General features: G+C 45.6%; 1 protein-coding gene across 1 annotated transcript; it reads left to right on the top strand.

The window, feature by feature from the left end:
• Positions 1 to 3,283: 3,283 nt before the first annotated feature.
• Positions 3,284 to 8,392, top strand: Six1 (SIX homeobox 1). Its single transcript, XM_027929841.2, has 2 exons — positions 3,284 to 4,124; positions 6,103 to 8,392. Exons 1-2 carry the CDS (start codon positions 3,565 to 3,567, stop codon positions 6,395 to 6,397), a joined length of 855 nt encoding a protein of 284 aa, XP_027785642.1. The 5' UTR covers positions 3,284 to 3,564; the 3' UTR covers positions 6,398 to 8,392.
• Positions 8,393 to 18,163: the final 9,771 nt, after the last annotated feature.

Genomic DNA, 18,163 nt, shown 5'->3' on the forward strand with positions numbered 1-18,163 from the left:
CGCTAATTTACTGGAGAAACACCTTCCCTTCCAGGTATCTGTAGGTAGAGTAGGATCCGTGCCTTGGTTCTCGATGGCGAAGGAATTCCAAGTAAGCGGGCTGGAAACCCTAAAGCATCTTGCTTCAAACCAGAAGAGAAAAAGTACGTCTCAACTATAGGGTTTTGAACCAAGGCCTTATGCCAACCCAGCTAAGAAACCCCAGCAGCTTTTAATGTTTTCGCATTGACTTTTTGGTCCACCGGCTCCTTGCACCCGACCATTACCGGCACAGCAGAGGCACACAGGAGCCGAAACCCGACAACGGGTGCGGATCACCAGCCGTGTTACCCTTAGAAGCCCAGATGAGGCTAGGGCAGCAGCAGCAGGCTAGCAGGGTTGCTCCGTTCCCTTTAAATCTCCGACGCATCTCTGTTTTTCATGCGATTTGCATTGACAGCAAAGGTTTTATGTTACAGAACAACTCAAACCTTTCTGTGTGCTATTTAAAATGGATCATTTGGTTTATGTGGTTTGTAAATTCATGTCATTTTACCTCTTTTAGTGGTTTTCAGTGAAAGGCTCCATTTTGGGAAACCTTATATATCCGAGCCAATAATTAACATTTATAACAATTGGTTCCTTTTAACCAAGGGATCGAAATAGCAGGTAGGCTCTTTGGTACAAAGCGCATAACTTTTTCTTTATAGTTATGCGATCTACTGGATCAAACCGGAGGGTAAAGGCTGGCGGATCCGACCACCAGGCCTCTGAGGACAAGCACCTCTCTCAGCGCCTGCAATCACAGCACCCACACAGTCATCTTCCCAGTTGTCATTAACATCTGGGTTAGTACATCCCAGTTCCTTTTGAAGACAGATGAAAAGAAGTGGGCAGGGAGGTCTGGAAAAAGCCGAAAAAAGGTGGTCCTTATTGGTGTCTAATTGCCATCTCTCTGCTCTCTTGTGATCCTGTAAATTTATGTTTGCCCTTATGCGTTCAAGCTATGCCTTATATCCTTAGAGAAAACTCAATTGCAAAGCACACCCTGAACTCAACATACCCTTTGTCTTTTAAGAGATGTTACTGTGCCTACCGACACCCTCACTCCTCGTTTTAATTGTGCACATTTGCTCGTGACTTTAAGGTACTGATTTTTAAAACCCGTTTAAGTCCCCATTCCAGTCCTCACACAGCTGCCATGTCAATGAGGACGGTTCCAAGCGGAGGCATTCCTTTTGGCAGGACACTGCAGCTCCTTAAGACTTCATCTGAAACGTCATGAGCACTAAAATAAGACAGTGAGGGAAAATTACCAGACACATGGCCTTGGGCTCAACAGTGTTAGTTAAGAAAGTAAGTCATTGGGCGCATAATGTGGTAGGGGATCTTTTGAAATAATACAGACCCATTAAGTGCATTTTAAGAATAAGCCCAAATTTAATGAAATATCAGCATCTGTTTCAAAGGTGCATGGGACACACAGTTTCAAGGATGCAGAAAGCATTGTGTGGGAGCCCAGCAGAGAAGCAGCTTCCTGTCTCCTGAGAGGTAACCCTGGGATGGGAACTCTTTATGAGTTTAAAATGTTATCTTGCAAGGGGCACTGGACTAGGTACATTATTTTAAAACCATATAAATAATACACTGGACACCCACACGTTTCTCCTTCTCCCACTTACATCTCAATATGTAAAAGCTTCTGTGGTGCTGTGCTCTTTGGCTGATGGAATCAAAACATGTTTAAAGAGGACAACCAAGTTTAAAGAGCCTAAAGTTTATTCTTCACCATTCACTAAGAGGGAGCATTGAAATCAAAAGCATTTTTGAAGTGTACTTAAAATTCTGTTTTGAACTTATCTAATCAGAGATAAGTGTAGTCATAAAGTCACTCTCCTTCCACCATTTGGCTTTCCTTATCTCTACACATTGTTCTTATCTCCTGCCAGTCTCAGCTACTGACAATAGATTATCTTTGTTTATAGAGGCTAATTGTCTTCAAAATCTTTTAAATAATTGCTTCGGAACAAGGTGTGCAAATGAGGCTTAAGATAATTACAGCTTCATTTGTTTGTGCAGTTTTGCTAAGTATTCTCTACACATAAACAAAATAGCAGATGATGGGACTTAAATTACAGGACATCTCTCATTCTCTGGCAGCAAAATAGGCAAGCATTGCAATATACGGGTGCGCGCGCGCGCGCGCACACACACACACACACACACACACACCTCTTTATTTAATCTTCTTGGAGCCACTGTCCTTCTAGTTTTGAGGGCAGTGTCCCTCTCAGAGCAGGGCAAGGATTATGTTACAACCGGAGGTTACTGGAGCTGGGCTCAGTTTTATTTAATTTACACCCCATCCAGCACCTTCGGAAGGAGGTTCCCAAAGCATTTTTGCTAATGACAAGTAAAGCTTCTCGGCATTTCCTAGCAGCAGAGGTGGCATTGGAAAACGCAACCTTGCGGATGGGGAAACTGAGTCTAGGAGGCTGTCAATTTAAGCCATTGAAAAGTCAAGATACCCAAACGCAAATGAATCTTTGTGTCGCTGTATTCTCAGCAACTATGCTTTAAACAGCTTTTCGCCTGATTCTAAATAGTGGCGGCCCTTTGAGAATCAGGGAAATGTTATCCAGCTCAGAGTACTTGTGCCCTTTGGAGGGTGCTGAAGGTTGGGGGCTGGGAGGAAATTAGATTTGGCTCTTGGAGCTGAAGCCAACCCAGAGAGAAGCCACTCTGCCAGCGCCTGCAACCCAGAGCCCTGGTCTGCTTTTGTATTATTTATCGCGTTCCATAAGCTATTCATCAATCCATTATTTATTCATTCCTACATTAAGGTAATTAAATATGAGCTCACCGGGAAAGGGCAAGTCTGAAAGAGACAGAGACGAGAGTGCCGAGGGAGAGGAGAGGAAATAGAATATCTGGAGTCGTTGATTTGTGCAGAAAGATGCGCGTGGCTCCCCTTAGTTGACACTGGAGAGGGGGGCCCCGCGTTGCAGGGTCCGGACACGCTCACCCCCCACTTCCCCCACCCCCCACCCCCCCGCACCTCGGCTCTCTCCTCCCGACCCCACCTCGCTTCCCACCTCTCCCTAGTCCTTCTCCTCCCACTATTCCCTACCCCCAGCTCCGCAGCCTCGCCCTCCCCGCGCTGGGCGGCGCGGCCTTGCTGCCCAGCCGGGCGGCGCGCAGTCTGGCCAGCCTCGGATAGGCGCCGCCCGCAGCCAATCAGCGTGCCGAGGACGCTGCGCGCTTTAAGGCTGCTGCAAGGAGAACAGAAACCAAGTTCCCCGGCAACTAGCAGCATCCACCCGGCGGCAGGCCGGAGCCAGCGAGGCCCGAAAAGGCTGTGGGGTGCGCGGCTCGCTCCGTGTCCAGCGCACCCTACCCCCACTTTTCCTTCTCCTCTTCTTTGGCAGCCCAGCCCAAGTTCCAACTCGCTGTTTCGACTACGCAAAGCCTAGGGAGGGGGTTAGGAGCAGCCGCGCCCCCCTCCCTGAGGCCGCCGCCCCCCGCTTTTTCGGCTGTGCTCCCTGCAGCGTGCTCCTGGGCGGTGCGCCTCGGCAGGCCCCAGTCATGTCGATGCTGCCGTCGTTTGGTTTTACGCAGGAGCAAGTGGCGTGCGTGTGCGAGGTTCTGCAGCAAGGCGGGAACCTGGAGCGCCTGGGCAGGTTCTTGTGGTCACTGCCTGCCTGCGACCACCTGCACAAGAACGAGAGCGTGCTCAAGGCCAAGGCTGTAGTCGCCTTCCACCGCGGCAACTTCCGCGAGCTCTACAAGATCCTGGAGAGCCACCAGTTCTCGCCTCACAACCACCCCAAACTGCAGCAACTGTGGCTGAAAGCGCACTATGTGGAGGCCGAGAAGCTTCGCGGCCGACCCCTGGGCGCCGTGGGCAAATACCGGGTGCGCCGAAAATTTCCGCTGCCGCGCACCATCTGGGACGGCGAAGAGACCAGCTACTGCTTCAAGGAGAAGTCTCGGGGAGTGCTGCGGGAGTGGTATGCGCACAACCCCTACCCCTCGCCTCGAGAGAAGCGGGAGCTGGCCGAGGCCACGGGCCTCACCACCACCCAGGTCAGCAATTGGTTTAAGAACCGGAGGCAAAGAGACCGGGCCGCCGAGGCCAAGGAAAGGTACGCTGCGTGCTTCCTGAGGCTCGCGCGACCCCGGGCGGTCTTTCTTACCCCTCCGCCCCTTTCCGCCCCCGCAGGCAGCCGCCACCTAGCTCTCCCCACTGCTCGGAGCCCATCCACCGGGGCGGCGCCCGGTCCTCCGCGCCACAGCAGAGAAAGTTCATGAACTTTGAGGTTGTCTGCTAGGGATGGGGGCCTCGTTTGCTTTGAGCGCCGCGCGTGGGTTTCTTTGGGGTATGAGTGTCGGGAAATATTGGCGCTAGGTTTGTTTTTCCTGCCTCCTTGGCTGGCTGCGGCGAGGAGTGGCGGGTGGAGAGAGTTTTTAGATCAGCAGGAAGGGAAGTTGTCATTGGTATCGCGAGGAAAGCGGTTCGGTGGGGGCTGAGGGTCGCGAACCTCTCTCCTTTTGCTCTCGGGTGAAGCTGGCCCTGAGACTTCTGCTCTGCCCCCAGTAGCGCGCGGTTCTTCACTCGCTGTCTCCTGGTAGTCTTTTGGCTGAGAAGTTTCATTCCGCATTGACAGGACAAAAGAATCGAAAAGAAACACACCGAAAGGAGAGCTTTTGGGAGAGTTGTCTCTGCCTTTACTCCCCGGCGCCCCAATCCCAGAAAGGACTGCTGCTCGCGGTGCTTTCTTGCGCACGGCCGGGCCCCGCAGCCTGTCCTTTGGGCTGTCCGCACCGCCGCCCTGGGAGAGGAAAGGGGCTCCTTGTCGCTGACTTCTCGCCCTGGAGCTCAGAAGGCAGTATTTTTTTTTTTTTTTTAACCCGTCTCTGACTCCTTCCTCGCGCCAACACCCTCGGCCACCTGGCTAGCCTCCATCCGTTCGCTGTAGAGTTTCTGACAGATTCGGAAGAGCGCTGGGGAGGCGACGGTGGCGGGAAAGCGCTCCGCGAAGCCAAGGAGTTTTGGGGAGACCTGAGCGCAGGGGCCGGCTAGATTTCTTTTGTTCGCCTGCTCCTCCTGCGGCTTGAAGATCTCGCTTCCTCCTTCCCTCTGTTTGGAAAACCGTAGAACCTGGATAAATTCCGCTGAAATGGTCTCTCCAGGAAAGAAGGGAAAAGAAAGGGGATGGCAGGCGGGCGTTAGGCGTGGGGAAGACCGCGAGCGCTCGAAAGGCGGAAGCGGCGAAATTTTGAAGTTAACCAGCACCGAGTACCGGGACTGACACTCCGGCGCGCGGTGCCGGGTGCCGGCTCGAAGTCCGCGGGGGCGGGCGACTCCCTTTTCGGGAAAGGGAGGTTTGGAGTGGGTGCTTGTGGGGAGTTTGCGAGGGGGCTGTGAAGGGCTTAGGAGTGAACAAGTAACTCGGGAACGGGCATCCTAAGGTTCCAGTTAGCCTTTAGTTACAAAACCGCGGTCCTATAAGCCAGGCCCGAGGGCCCGCTCTCTGATGAAATGGGAGAGACTGGCTGAGCTCCCTGTGTTTACTCAGGTCACTGGGCCGCTCTGGACACCACTTCCCATGACCTGTCCTGTGTCTCCGAAACCACAATCTCTGGGCAGGGGCAGGGAGACTCGATATTTAATTCTTTCTTTAGAAGGAAACAGGCAATTGACTTGATTCATCCCAAACCTGATCATTTCTTTTATCACCAACAACCATTTGCTGGAAGAGTTTCAAACTTACTTTGAAATATGGTGCTAATTGGTAGGTATTTAAACATTACTGCTTGAACAAAATTAAGAACACATTTTTTGTTTGTTTCAAATAAACACTAAAGTATTTGACTCTCCGAAATCTGGAAGAGAAGGGGATCTAGATCCCAGCGTCAGAATCTCCTTTAGCTCCCCATTTCTCCAATCTCTTCTGCCTCCTCACCTCCCCCAGGACCCTTAGGGATGGGTAAGAAGGCAAAGCTCCTCCTTTTGGGTTGGTGACAGATTGTACAATGACTCTTTCCTCCTTTTAGCTCCCCTCCCCTCTCCTCACACTTTTTTTGTTTTTTAACCATATGGTGTTGTCCTCTATTTCTTAGGGAGAACACCGAAAACAATAACTCCTCCTCCAACAAGCAGAATCAACTCTCTCCTCTGGAAGGGGGCAAGCCGCTCATGTCCAGCTCAGAAGAGGAATTCTCACCTCCCCAAAGTCCAGACCAGAACTCGGTCCTTCTGCTGCAGGGCAATATGGGCCACGCCAGGAGCTCAAACTATTCTCTCCCAGGCCTCACGGCCTCTCAGCCCAGCCATGGCCTGCAGGCCCATCAGCATCAGCTCCAGGACTCTCTGCTCGGCCCCCTTACCTCCAGTCTGGTGGACTTGGGGTCCTAAGTGGGATGGGATTGGGGCCTCAAAGGGATGGCTGGAGCAGCAACCAATTGCAGCAACTAGGGACACTTGTAAATAGAAATCAGGAACATTTTTGCAGCTTGTTTCTGGGATTCTTTGCGCATAAAGGAATGGTGGACGTTCACAATGTCTTTTTAAAAATCAAAACCAACATCCATCTCAAACAGCCTCCCTCTTCTCTCTCTTTCCCCTGGTGCATTTCCCCTCCCAGTGCAGAATCAGGAAAAAAACCCAAACAAAAAAAGCACCCAGTCTTGGATTTGGAAACCCATGCACCCACTTCAATAGACTTGCTTTTTGTTTTTCCTTTTCTAATTAATGGTAATTATAAATCAACTGGATTTTAAGTATTTTCTTTTAATTTATTTATGGAGAAATTTGAGGGGAAGAGGAAAAGGGAAAAGAGAAAAGGAGAGAGAGAGAGAGAGAAGAGAGAGAAAGAGAAACAGAGATCAAAATAGTAGTGAAAATAACAGCCTCCAGCCTGGGAGGAACTGGTTGCATTCTTAAGGTGAATAGGAAAAAATAAAATCTTATAATTTTTTGATGGGAAAATTAAGTTTACATTTTTCATATTTGGTGTTAAATAATTTTATGTAGAGTAAAATAAAAAGAACAGTATTAGGGAGAAAACAAGTGCCTAAATGTCTTAATGCTCTCTATGTGAAGCAGTTAGAAATAGAAGTGACCATTAGTAATATAACTATTTTTGTCAAATTTAGTAGGGTTTTTTGGTTGTTTGTTTTCTTGGGTTTTTTTTTTTTTAATGACAAACTAAAAATGTACCAATGTGAAAAACACTTTCCTGAATGCCATTACTTCTCATGCCCACAAAGCTTTCATATCTCTCTCCTACTCCTGTTAAGGGGTTTCTCCTGTTCCTAGTTTCTAGCTTGCAAAAGTATGCCAACAAATCTGGCAACCTGGTATTTGTTACTAAAACAGCATGTGTTTTCAGGTTTCTTTTCTATTGTACCTAAACCAGTCTAAATTAAAATTCAGTAGAACACCAGGAGTATGATTCTGTTTCTGAAAGGTGAGTAGTGTCTTTGGGCCCTATTTTTTTTTTTTTTAAGTTTTCTTCCTTTTTTACTTAATAGTGGTTATGAATTGCAGGGCACTTTGAAGGCTTTCACCTGAACCAAGAGTAAGGACTGGGTTAATTATATGACAGATAGTGAATTTAGCCTTAGGGTATTTATTTTTTATTATTATTAGATAACACAGTTTTGTTTACCACTAGCTCTTCTTCACAGCATTCATATGTTAACTCAGCTCTTTTGTGTTAATAAGTTTATGGTAAGACTGTGAAAGTAAAATAATTTATCTGTTTGGGGTGGGGGAAAGGAACTTGAACAAGGATTTAAGCATTGTGAATTAATCTGTACAAAGAGAAAGCAGACCAGCAGGACAGGAACTCTTTTACAGTGCTGCGGGATAGTGTCCAGAAAAATCCCAGTAATCATGTAGGCTCCATGTTATTTTTGCCTGGAGCAAAATTATGTATCTTCTGTATTTAGCTTTTAAAATTAGTGAAACAAGTGGCATTATTTATTAAAATTCGACTCAGGATAACAGGATCGGCTGGTTTGTGCTTTGTAAAATATTGTTCCCCAGAGAGAGTCTATTTATTTTCTGACATGACGTTTTCATAATTTTTATTTTTCCCATCCGTGTCACCATTAATATATTCTTTTCTTATTCTTTCTTAATGTTTCTGTTGTGATCTAAGAGACTGAAGTATGTGGGGGAAATTAAGGCCTTCTTATGAGATTAAAAAAAAACACTGTCCAATTGTTTTGAGTTTAAGGAAGAAGTAGTACTGTACTTTAACTGTAGTCACTTATAAAGTCATTTTTCCCCTCAGTGATGGACAGATGTACACACAGCCGCTCAGAGACCATCATTTGGGTTGGGAGCTCAGGGTCCCGATCTCCCTTGTTAGTGTTTTGGATCATTAAATCGGTGTTTATTTAAGTCACGAGGGTGTTTATTCTCCACGTCTTGGGCCACGGAGAAATGCCACCCTCTGCAGGAGGGGCTCTCACAGGGAATCTCCTCACATTCTTCACATTCACTCCCCAAAACAAACACCCTGCACAAAGATAGCTTTCATTGACCCTGGCAGGCTTCAAAAGATGCCGCGGAAATCTCTCTGGAAAATAAGGAAGGGCCAATTACTTTAATTTCTTACATGCCCTCTCTTCCTACTTCGATGACTACCCCCCACTCTTCCAGCTTCCCCTGGCATAATTTTAGACTCGTGGAAGTTCTGTCTCCCAGGGTGCGCCGGCCCACTTCCTGCTCCTTTGGTTGGTGAATCTTGGAAATGTCTACAGATCTGGCGAGGAGCAAGGAAGGCCGGTCCTGTAAAAGCCCCCGTGATTACTGCTTGTAAACTCGTTAAAGGGACAATTTTCTGTCACAGCCATAAACTCTTTGTAAAATCCCTGGCACTCGATCCAGAGCGCGTATATTCCAGATGTGTTTAATAAGAAATTGCACAATATGCCTCTTTCCGCCATCCTCGGCTCAGTCTGGCTAAAAAGAGGGACAAGCGAGAGAAGGCGAGAAAGCTGGATATTGCTCTGAGTTTTCTTGGCAATCATTTTAGATCTATCATTAGGGGAACTAACCATATTTTTTTTTCCCTCGAGGAAATCTTCGAGAACCAGCTGTTAAGGGACCTCCAATTTACCTTCTCGGCGTCAAAGTTTAACTGAATCAAGAGCCACTTTTCTCCTCTACAGATCTCATAAAGATAGCCAAAAGTAATGGACAATGGCTTTTAAATAACGTGTTTTTAGAATGAAACCTTACAGCATTTTGCCAAGTGAGATGAAAAAAAAAAAATACTCGGACGATTTTTGTTTTTGTTTCTTTCTTAAATCTCAGCACAAGATTGCTTGGGTCCTGGCTGCCTGCTCACTTTGACCTCTTGGCTGAGAATGAAGCTTCCTAAATTCTCAAAGGCCAAGGGATTTGGCCCGCAGTTCCCGAGTTTTTGGCTTAGCAGATAGGGACTTAAGAAGCCCTTGAGCTACAGGGAGAAAGAAAGGCATCTCCTGGTTGGGCACCGCCGTTCTCGAACCCTATTCTCTAGGCGAGGACAGCTCAGTCTTGACTCCGAACTGGAATAGAAGCTTCCAGGAAAGAACAGTAGGGTGGCGCTTATAGGGGAGCTCTGTTTGCTGAACATGGATCCTAGTTACACAGTTCTCCCCCGCACGCCTAGGGCCAGCCGAATACCTGGCACCAAACCCGAGCTGAACTGCCTTTCCTCTGCTCCGCAGCGGCTGAGCGGGTGAGTGGCTAGCGCGGGCTTCACTTGCTAACTGCCCTCCCCACGCCTCGCCTGAAGGTCTTTGGCAAAGCCTGCAGGCAGGACTCCAGACTGGGAATCTGCTCCTCTTATCCACGGCTGCAGAGAACTGGGGAACTTCTGTCGCCGGCACACTGCGGAGGCCATTCTTGCCATTCTGCTCTTCTGAGGCTCAGGCAGTGAGGGTGTCACTATTTTCGGCTCCCGCCAGGGCAGTGCCACCTCTTCACGCACATCTCAGAACCCGGATCATAGCGCAGCCCTAGGTGCAGCATCTAGTAAGGTCCGCGGAGTCTCTGAAAGCAGACCGTGCCAGGCTGATTTCAGGGCCAAACAAGGCGGGAGGCCATGGCCTGAGCTTCGTGGGACGACGCAACTGTTGTCGTCGTCTTGGGCGGCCCAGGGATATCTTCCAGGTCCAAGTCTCAGTAGCCCTCTTGAGTCAGGGAGCTAGGTTCTGGCTGAGGCATGTGAGGGGCACAGGACACACTACCGCAGGGTTGGAGCCAATCTGGTAGTAGTATATAAAGCCGTCCAGGCAGCGCGCTCCTCCCTGCGCCCGGCTGCAGGTGTGGTGAACCCTCCCTGGTTCTTAGCACTATGCTTTGGGCCCAGCGAAGGTGGCTCAGGCTTTGGAGCGGGGTCGCGAGGCGGCCTAGGCCAGGCCGCCCAGTCCTCCTTCGCCTTTCCAGCTTAAAATCGCTTGTCTCCTTCTTCGTTTCTTGGGACCTTGGCTTTGACTTGGCCTTGACTTCTTCACGCTCCGCGGGGGGGTGCCAGCCAGGGAGGGGGTTCCTTTGTGAACTTGCTGCAAGACTTTCGGGTCTGGGGAGAGAGAGAGAGAGCTTCGATACCTTGGCCAGGCCGGTTTCCCCCTTATCATCGGCCCTGGGGCAAGCAAAAACCTCTTCCTTACTCCCAGCCTGGGACTCCAGGGGGAACCACCCGCTAAGTCTCTCTTGTTTGGGTCGCGCTCACTATTTTCTAGGATTGTAAGCGGATGGAGGGTGGCTTTAATAGGGATGGGTAGGTCAGAGTTAAGTTGAGGAGGTTGCTGGTGGCCCATATGCTCTCTCCGCTCCATTTCTCCTTTCCCCCAATTTTCCCCAGGAGAAGACTCTAAAAAGGCCCAGACTACCTCCTTCAGATGACCAAAGCCAGTGGGACTAGTATCCATATCCTTGAAGGAGCAGTTCACACTAATACCCGATGGCTCAGTCCCATAAGCTGTATGCATGCTCCACCACCTCAACCAGATGGGAACTTCTAAGTTCTTCAAGGTCGTAGAGATTCCTTCTCTAGGCTGAGTGAATCCACCTGGAAGAGTATCTAAAGCGGATGGATTAGTTAAAAGATGGATGGGCCAGCCAGGAACAAAATATGGTCAAAATTGTGGGCGAAATAATTGGCATTTTTTTTTTTTTTACCAGAAAAAGTGCTGTCCTGGAAAGGCCACATTTTCGCTAGTATTTTAAACTACCGCGGGCGCATACACACACACACACACACACACACACACACACTTTGTACCAGCTGATGAAATTGGAAACCTGTTCTCCTACTGAGGATGACAATCAGGGTTTTAGACGCTGTGGTCCTTTCAGACAGCGAGAAACAACACTGCAGTAGCATTTAAAAACAAAGAGAAAAAGACTGCTTGAGGCGTGGACGCCCTTCTCTCCTCCAATCCGAGTTTCAGTCTTTCTGCTTTTAATTTGTTAATGGACAGCTGAGACCCCGGTTCTCAGCAGGTAGAGTTTACAACCACCTCGAGGATTTGCTCCCTCCTTGGCTTTGCTACCCGGGAATGCCTCACTCCCCCACCCCCTTTTTACAAAATACTATTTTCCTTTATAATAACGTTAAGAAAATTTTGAAATCACATTCTTTTCTGTGATCAAAAAAAAAAATTGCAGAAAAACAAAAACTAAAACCAAAGCCCACACTTATCTTTGAAAAAGGTTAACTTTAGATTTTACAGTTTAGTATACCCAAAATGGCTACCCAAATGTAGTTAAAATGTTTATCAGTTGATACTGAGTACTTTCCCTTTTTCACCAACAATAGTCATTAAAAAGGCAGAAAAATGAGTAGACAAGTTCTGGCCTTTTACTTTCTATAATAAGGCATGGAAATGTATACAACCTCCCTCAGTCTTCTGTGCTTTCCACACTTCCTAATTTAAAAGATAAATATTTTATAGCACAGATATAGGTACAACCATATAGATAGACTACTGCATTGACACAACACAAATTTATTTTAATCTGTTCTATAATTATTTTAATTTGGGATTTAAAATTGAGTATAGCTTTTAAAACCCCATGACTTATTTAATAATAGATACATCTTTTGGGGGAAGAGGTAGAGAGTTGATAGTTGTTTAGGACTTTTGCTGATATGCATATTGAATCTTAAAAACAGTCCTAGACTACACATTTTTACTGACATAAAAGACTCCAATGTTTTAGGATTCTTCAGAGAGTTGGTGAGTCAGCATCCTCGATAGAAAATTTGCAGATTCCAAGCAGCATGCCTGTAAAATCAACTTTCTAAGTGTTCTTTTCTTGATATTAACTATTTTTACAAATTCAAATTACCCCTCCCTTATCTTCTTCCCCTCAGGCAAGGCTTTAGCTGCTTTGCTAAGAGTTCCAATTTGAGTTGCCAGTTATCCAAGTGGTCTAAATACCAGGAAAAGACAATGGGATTGTGATCTCCCCCATACAAAAACAAAACAACCCAACAAACCAAACCAAACCCACATAGCTGTGACATAGTTGGTTGGCCCTCACACAAATGTTGTATTTAACTGTAAGCATCTGTAAGCAGTAACATTGCCCTTAGCTTTTGCAGCTTCTTTTTGTGTGGTACTGGTAGAGACTGGTGTGGTTGATGGAGAGGAGCAGAAGTTTACAGTGATTATAGAGAAAATGCACATTTTGAGAGATGGCAGAGTCTGCAAAACTTTGCAAAAGTTAATTTTACCCTAAGACAAGGGGGTAGTACTAGGAAGACAGCATTAGCTCTGTATTTACTTAAATGCCTCACAAATCAAAGTAGGTAACATGCTTTTTAAAAAATTAAGCTAGATAGAAGGTCAATATGCCTTAGTATCTGTTAAGTGAGAACATTTAAACAATTGAAGCTTTATCTGTCTTTACATACGTGCAGTGAATATTTTCTATGCATTGCTGATGCTATATAAATATACCATGCTTCCTCCTAAAGTCAAGTTCTTGATTTTAAATGAAGAATAATATTGCTCAGGGCTCTACCTTTAAGTACAAATGGCTACTCTAAGAAAATCAGTTCTGGGAATCTAGAGCCAGTGGCTATTTTAAAAATAAACAGATAAAATCTTTATAAATAAGACTAGAGAATTATTACTATTATTATTATTTTGTGGAACTGGGGACTGAACACAGGAATGCTCCATCACTGAGCTACATTCCCAGTCCTTTTTAAAATTATTATTAGTTGTATATAGACACAATAACTTTATTTTGTTTATTGGGTTTTTTTATATGGTGTTGGGGATGGAACCCAGTGCCTCAAGTATGCTAGGCAAGCCCCTCTACCACTGAGCCAGGACCCCAGCCCCCAGTTCCTTTTTATGTTTATTTTGAGATGAAGGTCTCACTAAGTTGCCCAGACTGGCCTTGAACTTGAGATCCTCCTGCTTCTGCTTCCTGAGTAGCTAGGATTACAGGAGAGCATCACCAGGCCCAAGCCAGAACAGAAGGACTATTTTACATGCAGTATGTCATCTAATTTCTTTAAAAAAGCAAAATAAAACCCCCAAAAACCTCTTGTGGAAAAACTGAAGGGCAGAATGACAATACAGGTCCCTTGCCATATTTCTACTTTTTTTTTTTTAAAAAAAAAGCAGTCTGATTTAAGGTTCCTAGGCCATTCTGGTTAATTCTTCCAATATTAATATGTCCCAGAAATAAATCTGAATGCATTTCCTCTTCTTTTCATATTCTAGAGAAGGAAAGGAGATGTAGGAAAAGTAGAACAAAATAGAAAATAAATGTACAATTTAAAATTTGTACTGTAATGTTTCACAAATAGCAGTTAGTTATGCTGACCTTTCTGCTTTAGTTCAACTAAAGGCAAGAATTAAATTAGAATTGAAATGAATGGTGAGCTTTTGAAGGGTTTGGATTTTCTAATTTTCTACAGAACCCAACACGGATGTTCAACCTGATTGACAAGGGAAGAATGGGAGAGAGCAAAACACCAATTCACAGAGATTTTACTTTTACTAGGAGAGAATATTGTCAACCAGGCAGGAAGAAGATGTTGGAATCTACCTGAGTTTAATTTACCCTACCTATGATTCCTTCCAATAGGTAGGACCGGGTGACACAAAGATGACTCATTCTCTCCCAGTTTTCCCAAGTTCCAAGTCCCTCCACGATAGTGCAAAGTGGAATGGGATGTAAGATGTTCCCTTCAACTCTCATTCCATTTTTTGGTGTGAATGTGTATGTGTTGACTTTTCCAAAAACGTGTTTTTAGTTCCCCTGAGAGACAAGAAAGAGTTAAATTGTTTTCTGATAGGTTTCACACGGTGGGCAGGTCTGCCAAAAAGGAGAGGAAACAGAGAACAGCCCTATGATTAATTCTACCTGTTTTTCCCATGAGCGATCACCTGCTCCAGGGGTCATGAATAGCAGGTAGCTCTCCCTCTCCGGGGCTCTGAGAGCTTCGTTTGTTTGGTGACAGCTGAGTGACAAGGCCTGAAACCCGAGCCCATCGCCCAGCCTGATGTGGGGATAAAAACCCTGGATGTTCCCTCAAACATTTCAGGAAATGAAAGTTGTAACGCGATCCCTCCTGCGCCCACATCTCCCCCAGCAAACACAAAAGCTCAAAGGAGGCTTCTCGGATTGAATTCGGCCTGGAGTTGATGGAGGGAAAGCGGAGCCCGGCGCAGGCGGGGGGAGGGTTGGGGCCGCGGCTGCCAGGGAAGAAGAGCCAGGAGAGGGCTGGGTGCACGAGGCCCAGGCGTCCCTGGGGGATAGCTACCTCGCCGCGTCCCAAGCTCGCTGCTTCTGCAAGACAGCGTGGGCAGAGGCCGCTGCCACCTTTAAATCCGTCTTAAAGGTCAACCCGGAGCAGGAAAGAGAACCCGGGACCCCAGACCCAGATCTTGTGGCCCAGGGGTCGCAGTGCAGCTTCTGCGCTGGGAGCTTGGGTCGCGCGACCCCTGGGCCACAAGATCCTTGAGGTCCTCGACGGCCGCAGTGCAGGCGTGGGCCTAACTCGCTTGCTTTGGTGAAGTTTCCCGACCCCAGGCCAGCTCTCCGGCCGAAGCGATCTGTCCCACCTGACCCCCGCGGCCCCGCGCGGAGTGAGCATGCCTAGCGTGGGCGTCCCCAGCTGCAAGGATCCCAAGGACAAACGGGCCTCACTCAGCGCCCTAGCGCTCGGCCGCCCCCATCAGTCAGCAGCTTCCACCGCCTCGCGGCCTCGCGGGCACTGGCGGTGGAAGCTCCCAGACAATGGCTGGGCTATGGAGTGGGGGTGGGGGTAATGGGAGCTGAGAAGCTGATGCTCCGACCCCCACGCGGCCCTCCATCCGTGGCTGTAGTCGCCTGTCAATCACCGCGCCCTGTGCTGGCATAAGCTCCGGGTAGGTAAAAGGAAGTAGACCCAGGGCCCCTCAAGGCGAGTTTTTGTCCTTAACCCAAACAGCTGCGACCGGTTTGTTTTCTCACAGAATTTTATTTTATTTTTTTTCTTTCCCTTGTGTTCAGAAGTCTTTCCCAGACAGCATTATCAGTTCCCATCTATCTCCCCAACCTTTATGGGTAACCCTCGCAGCCACCCTGCTTAAACACAGACACGCATTACGGAGAGAATTGACCTGGGAAGCAGAAAAACGCAATGTCAGAGATCCATCGCTTGCACACTCTTGCAAATTGTGTGACTTTGGAAAAGTTACCTAACTTTTCTGAGTCTTGATTTCTTCCTAGGGAAAACAGAGGTACACTGTAGGGGAAGCTTAAAATGAGCTGAAGTATTGAATGTAAAATGCTAAGCACAAGAGACATTTAGTGATTAACAACTATAATTATGACATGTTTCAAGTCTCCTTAGATTGCTACAAAGCCACCTGGGAAAAATTCCCGTGATGCTGGAGTTTCCAGTGAAGGCAGATTATGGCCATTTTCTCCTTTTGTCTAGAACACTGAAAGAAACACAAGTTATTTTATAAACACCTAAGGCTTGATTAGCTTTTGGGGGTAGCCAAAACTGAAATCCATTTCTTTTTTTAAAATATATATTATTAATAGACCTTTATTTTATTTATTTACATGAAGTGTTGAGAATTGAACTCAGTACCTCACACATGCCAGGCAAATGCGCTACCGCTCAGCCCCAGCCCCAGCCCTGAAATCCATTTCTTGATGCTCTCTGAATGTAGAGTTTAAAAGTTTAAAAAAAAGTTAATTCCAGTTATTTAATTCTAAAATAATATTTAAGTCTATAATGTTTGAATTTTGCTATCTCTATTTTTCATTATTTGAACTCTTATGTAGATGCCATTATCTATGGTAGAATTCCACTGATGAAAAATAAAACACACTTAAATGTGCCTGAAAATGACAAATTACTTAGAAGGGAACTAAAGCATTCAGCTGAGTAGAGAATTTAAGGCCCCACCTAAATGTGTCAACATTAAGTATAGAATAAGAAACTACTTTGAAGATTTAATGCCTTGCTGATGTTAACATAGTACTGTATATAATGGCACCTGATAAATATTTTTTGAGTAAATGAATGGACTGCTAAAATGATGGAGAGTCTTTAGATAGAATACAATTCCCAGAGTTGAAATTTTGCAAGACCCTCTTGGGTACATTTCTTCTCTTGTGACATTCTCTAATGATCACCAGGGATAAATAGCTCATTTTGACATATAACACATCTCTGATTTCAAGGTTTTTTTTTTTTTTTTCCATTCAGGTATTATTGAAGGCCAAATGCTTAGCTGAACTTTGCTTGGGTAAAAAGGAGACAAAGGGAAAGAGAGAACATGCTTCTGGGATTATGTTGGGACTTCTAGTAAAAATGATACTTACAGAGTAGGTGAGATATGCATGTGGTAGGCAACTTTTAGGGATGTACCCCATGCACGTCAGTCCTTTCACAGTTATGTCACAGTTATTACTAGAAAAAGCCATTTATATTTTCTTTAATATTGCATCTTTCTCCAGGATCTTCAGTTTCTTCAGAAGTATCCTGGTCAACTAATTCAAACATGTTTGAATTTTTGGTGTAGAGAAGTTGACTGATTTGCAGTCAATCACCATATATGCTTAGAAAGAATTCAACACTTCTTTTTTGTTTGCTTAAATAATTTTATATTGCACTCACAAATTCCTTGAGGTAGAAGAAGCAGACATGTCTAGAAATGTACCAGAAAATCTTGTTATACACATATTCTGCCTTATGCCTGCAAAATTGCAATTGTGCACATAATTGCTTATTTTGTGCAATTATGTACTCTAATATTATTTTTATTTGCAAAGTAAAAAAATTAAGTAAAGTAGTACACACAAATGTGTAGAAAATAAAGTGAGACTTCAGGTCCACCACTTGAAAATTTATTTTTCAGTAATGGGGATTGAACCCAGGGGTATTCTACCACTGAGCAACATCCCCAGCCCTTTTTAGTTTGAGGCAGGGTCTTGCTAAATTGCTGAGTCTGGCCTTGAATTTGCAATTCTCCTGCCTCAGCCTCCTAAGTCACTGGGATTATAAGCATGCTCCACTGTGCCCAGCCAGGCCCATCACTTTTAAGAATGTCTTATATCAGAGAAACATTTGGTAGGAACTGTGACTACATTGCTCTTTAATCATTTACATATTGTGAAATAATTTGCATAGTGCCAGAGCCAGGAGTTCTCAGAATTATGCTTTTCTGCCACTGCTTTTAACATGACTGGAATAAAGAAATATGTAATTTTTTTCCTCCTAAATTGTTCCAGCATCCACATGTTTAGAAACACAAAAATATGTCCATGTGCTCACTAAAAAATAAGGAGAACTAAGAAAAAGCATTTATGTGAGGAATAAGTTAATTTAAATTAGATTAAACTTTGCAGAGGGTGCTTCAAGGAAGTTTGGGTGGACTCCAAGTCTTAGCATGTCATTCAAGAAATGAAAGGCCTCTGGGTGTTCCAAAAGGCATGTCCGCTCTTAATCAGCTTTAGTTCATTTCAAATAAAAAAATATATGACTGAACTTGAAGGCTGGATAAAGAGGAGGGTTTTATTTCTACTCTGCAGACGTATCACAGTGAAATAATCTAAGTGTAGAAATCTAGGTGCCTTTTTAGAATTTCTCAAAAGGATTTATATATATCTGCTGAGGCAGTAGTTCCTGTTCAATCATTCAGCCTCCAAGAA

The sequence above is a fragment of the Marmota flaviventris genome, chromosome 2, assembly GCF_047511675.1.
Source record: "Marmota flaviventris isolate mMarFla1 chromosome 2, mMarFla1.hap1, whole genome shotgun sequence".
Taxonomy (NCBI): domain Eukaryota; kingdom Metazoa; phylum Chordata; class Mammalia; order Rodentia; family Sciuridae; genus Marmota; species Marmota flaviventris.

Excerpts from the sequence above, each read along its gene's own strand:
- Six1 (XM_027929841.2), top strand. The coding sequence starts at position 3,565 with ATGTCGATGCTGCCGTCGTTTGGTTTTACGCAGGAGCAAGTGGCGTGC. Across the intron at positions 4,125-6,102 it reads GCCGCCGAGGCCAAGGAAAG|GGAGAACACCGAAAACAATA; the intron begins GTACGCTGCGTG and ends TCTATTTCTTAG.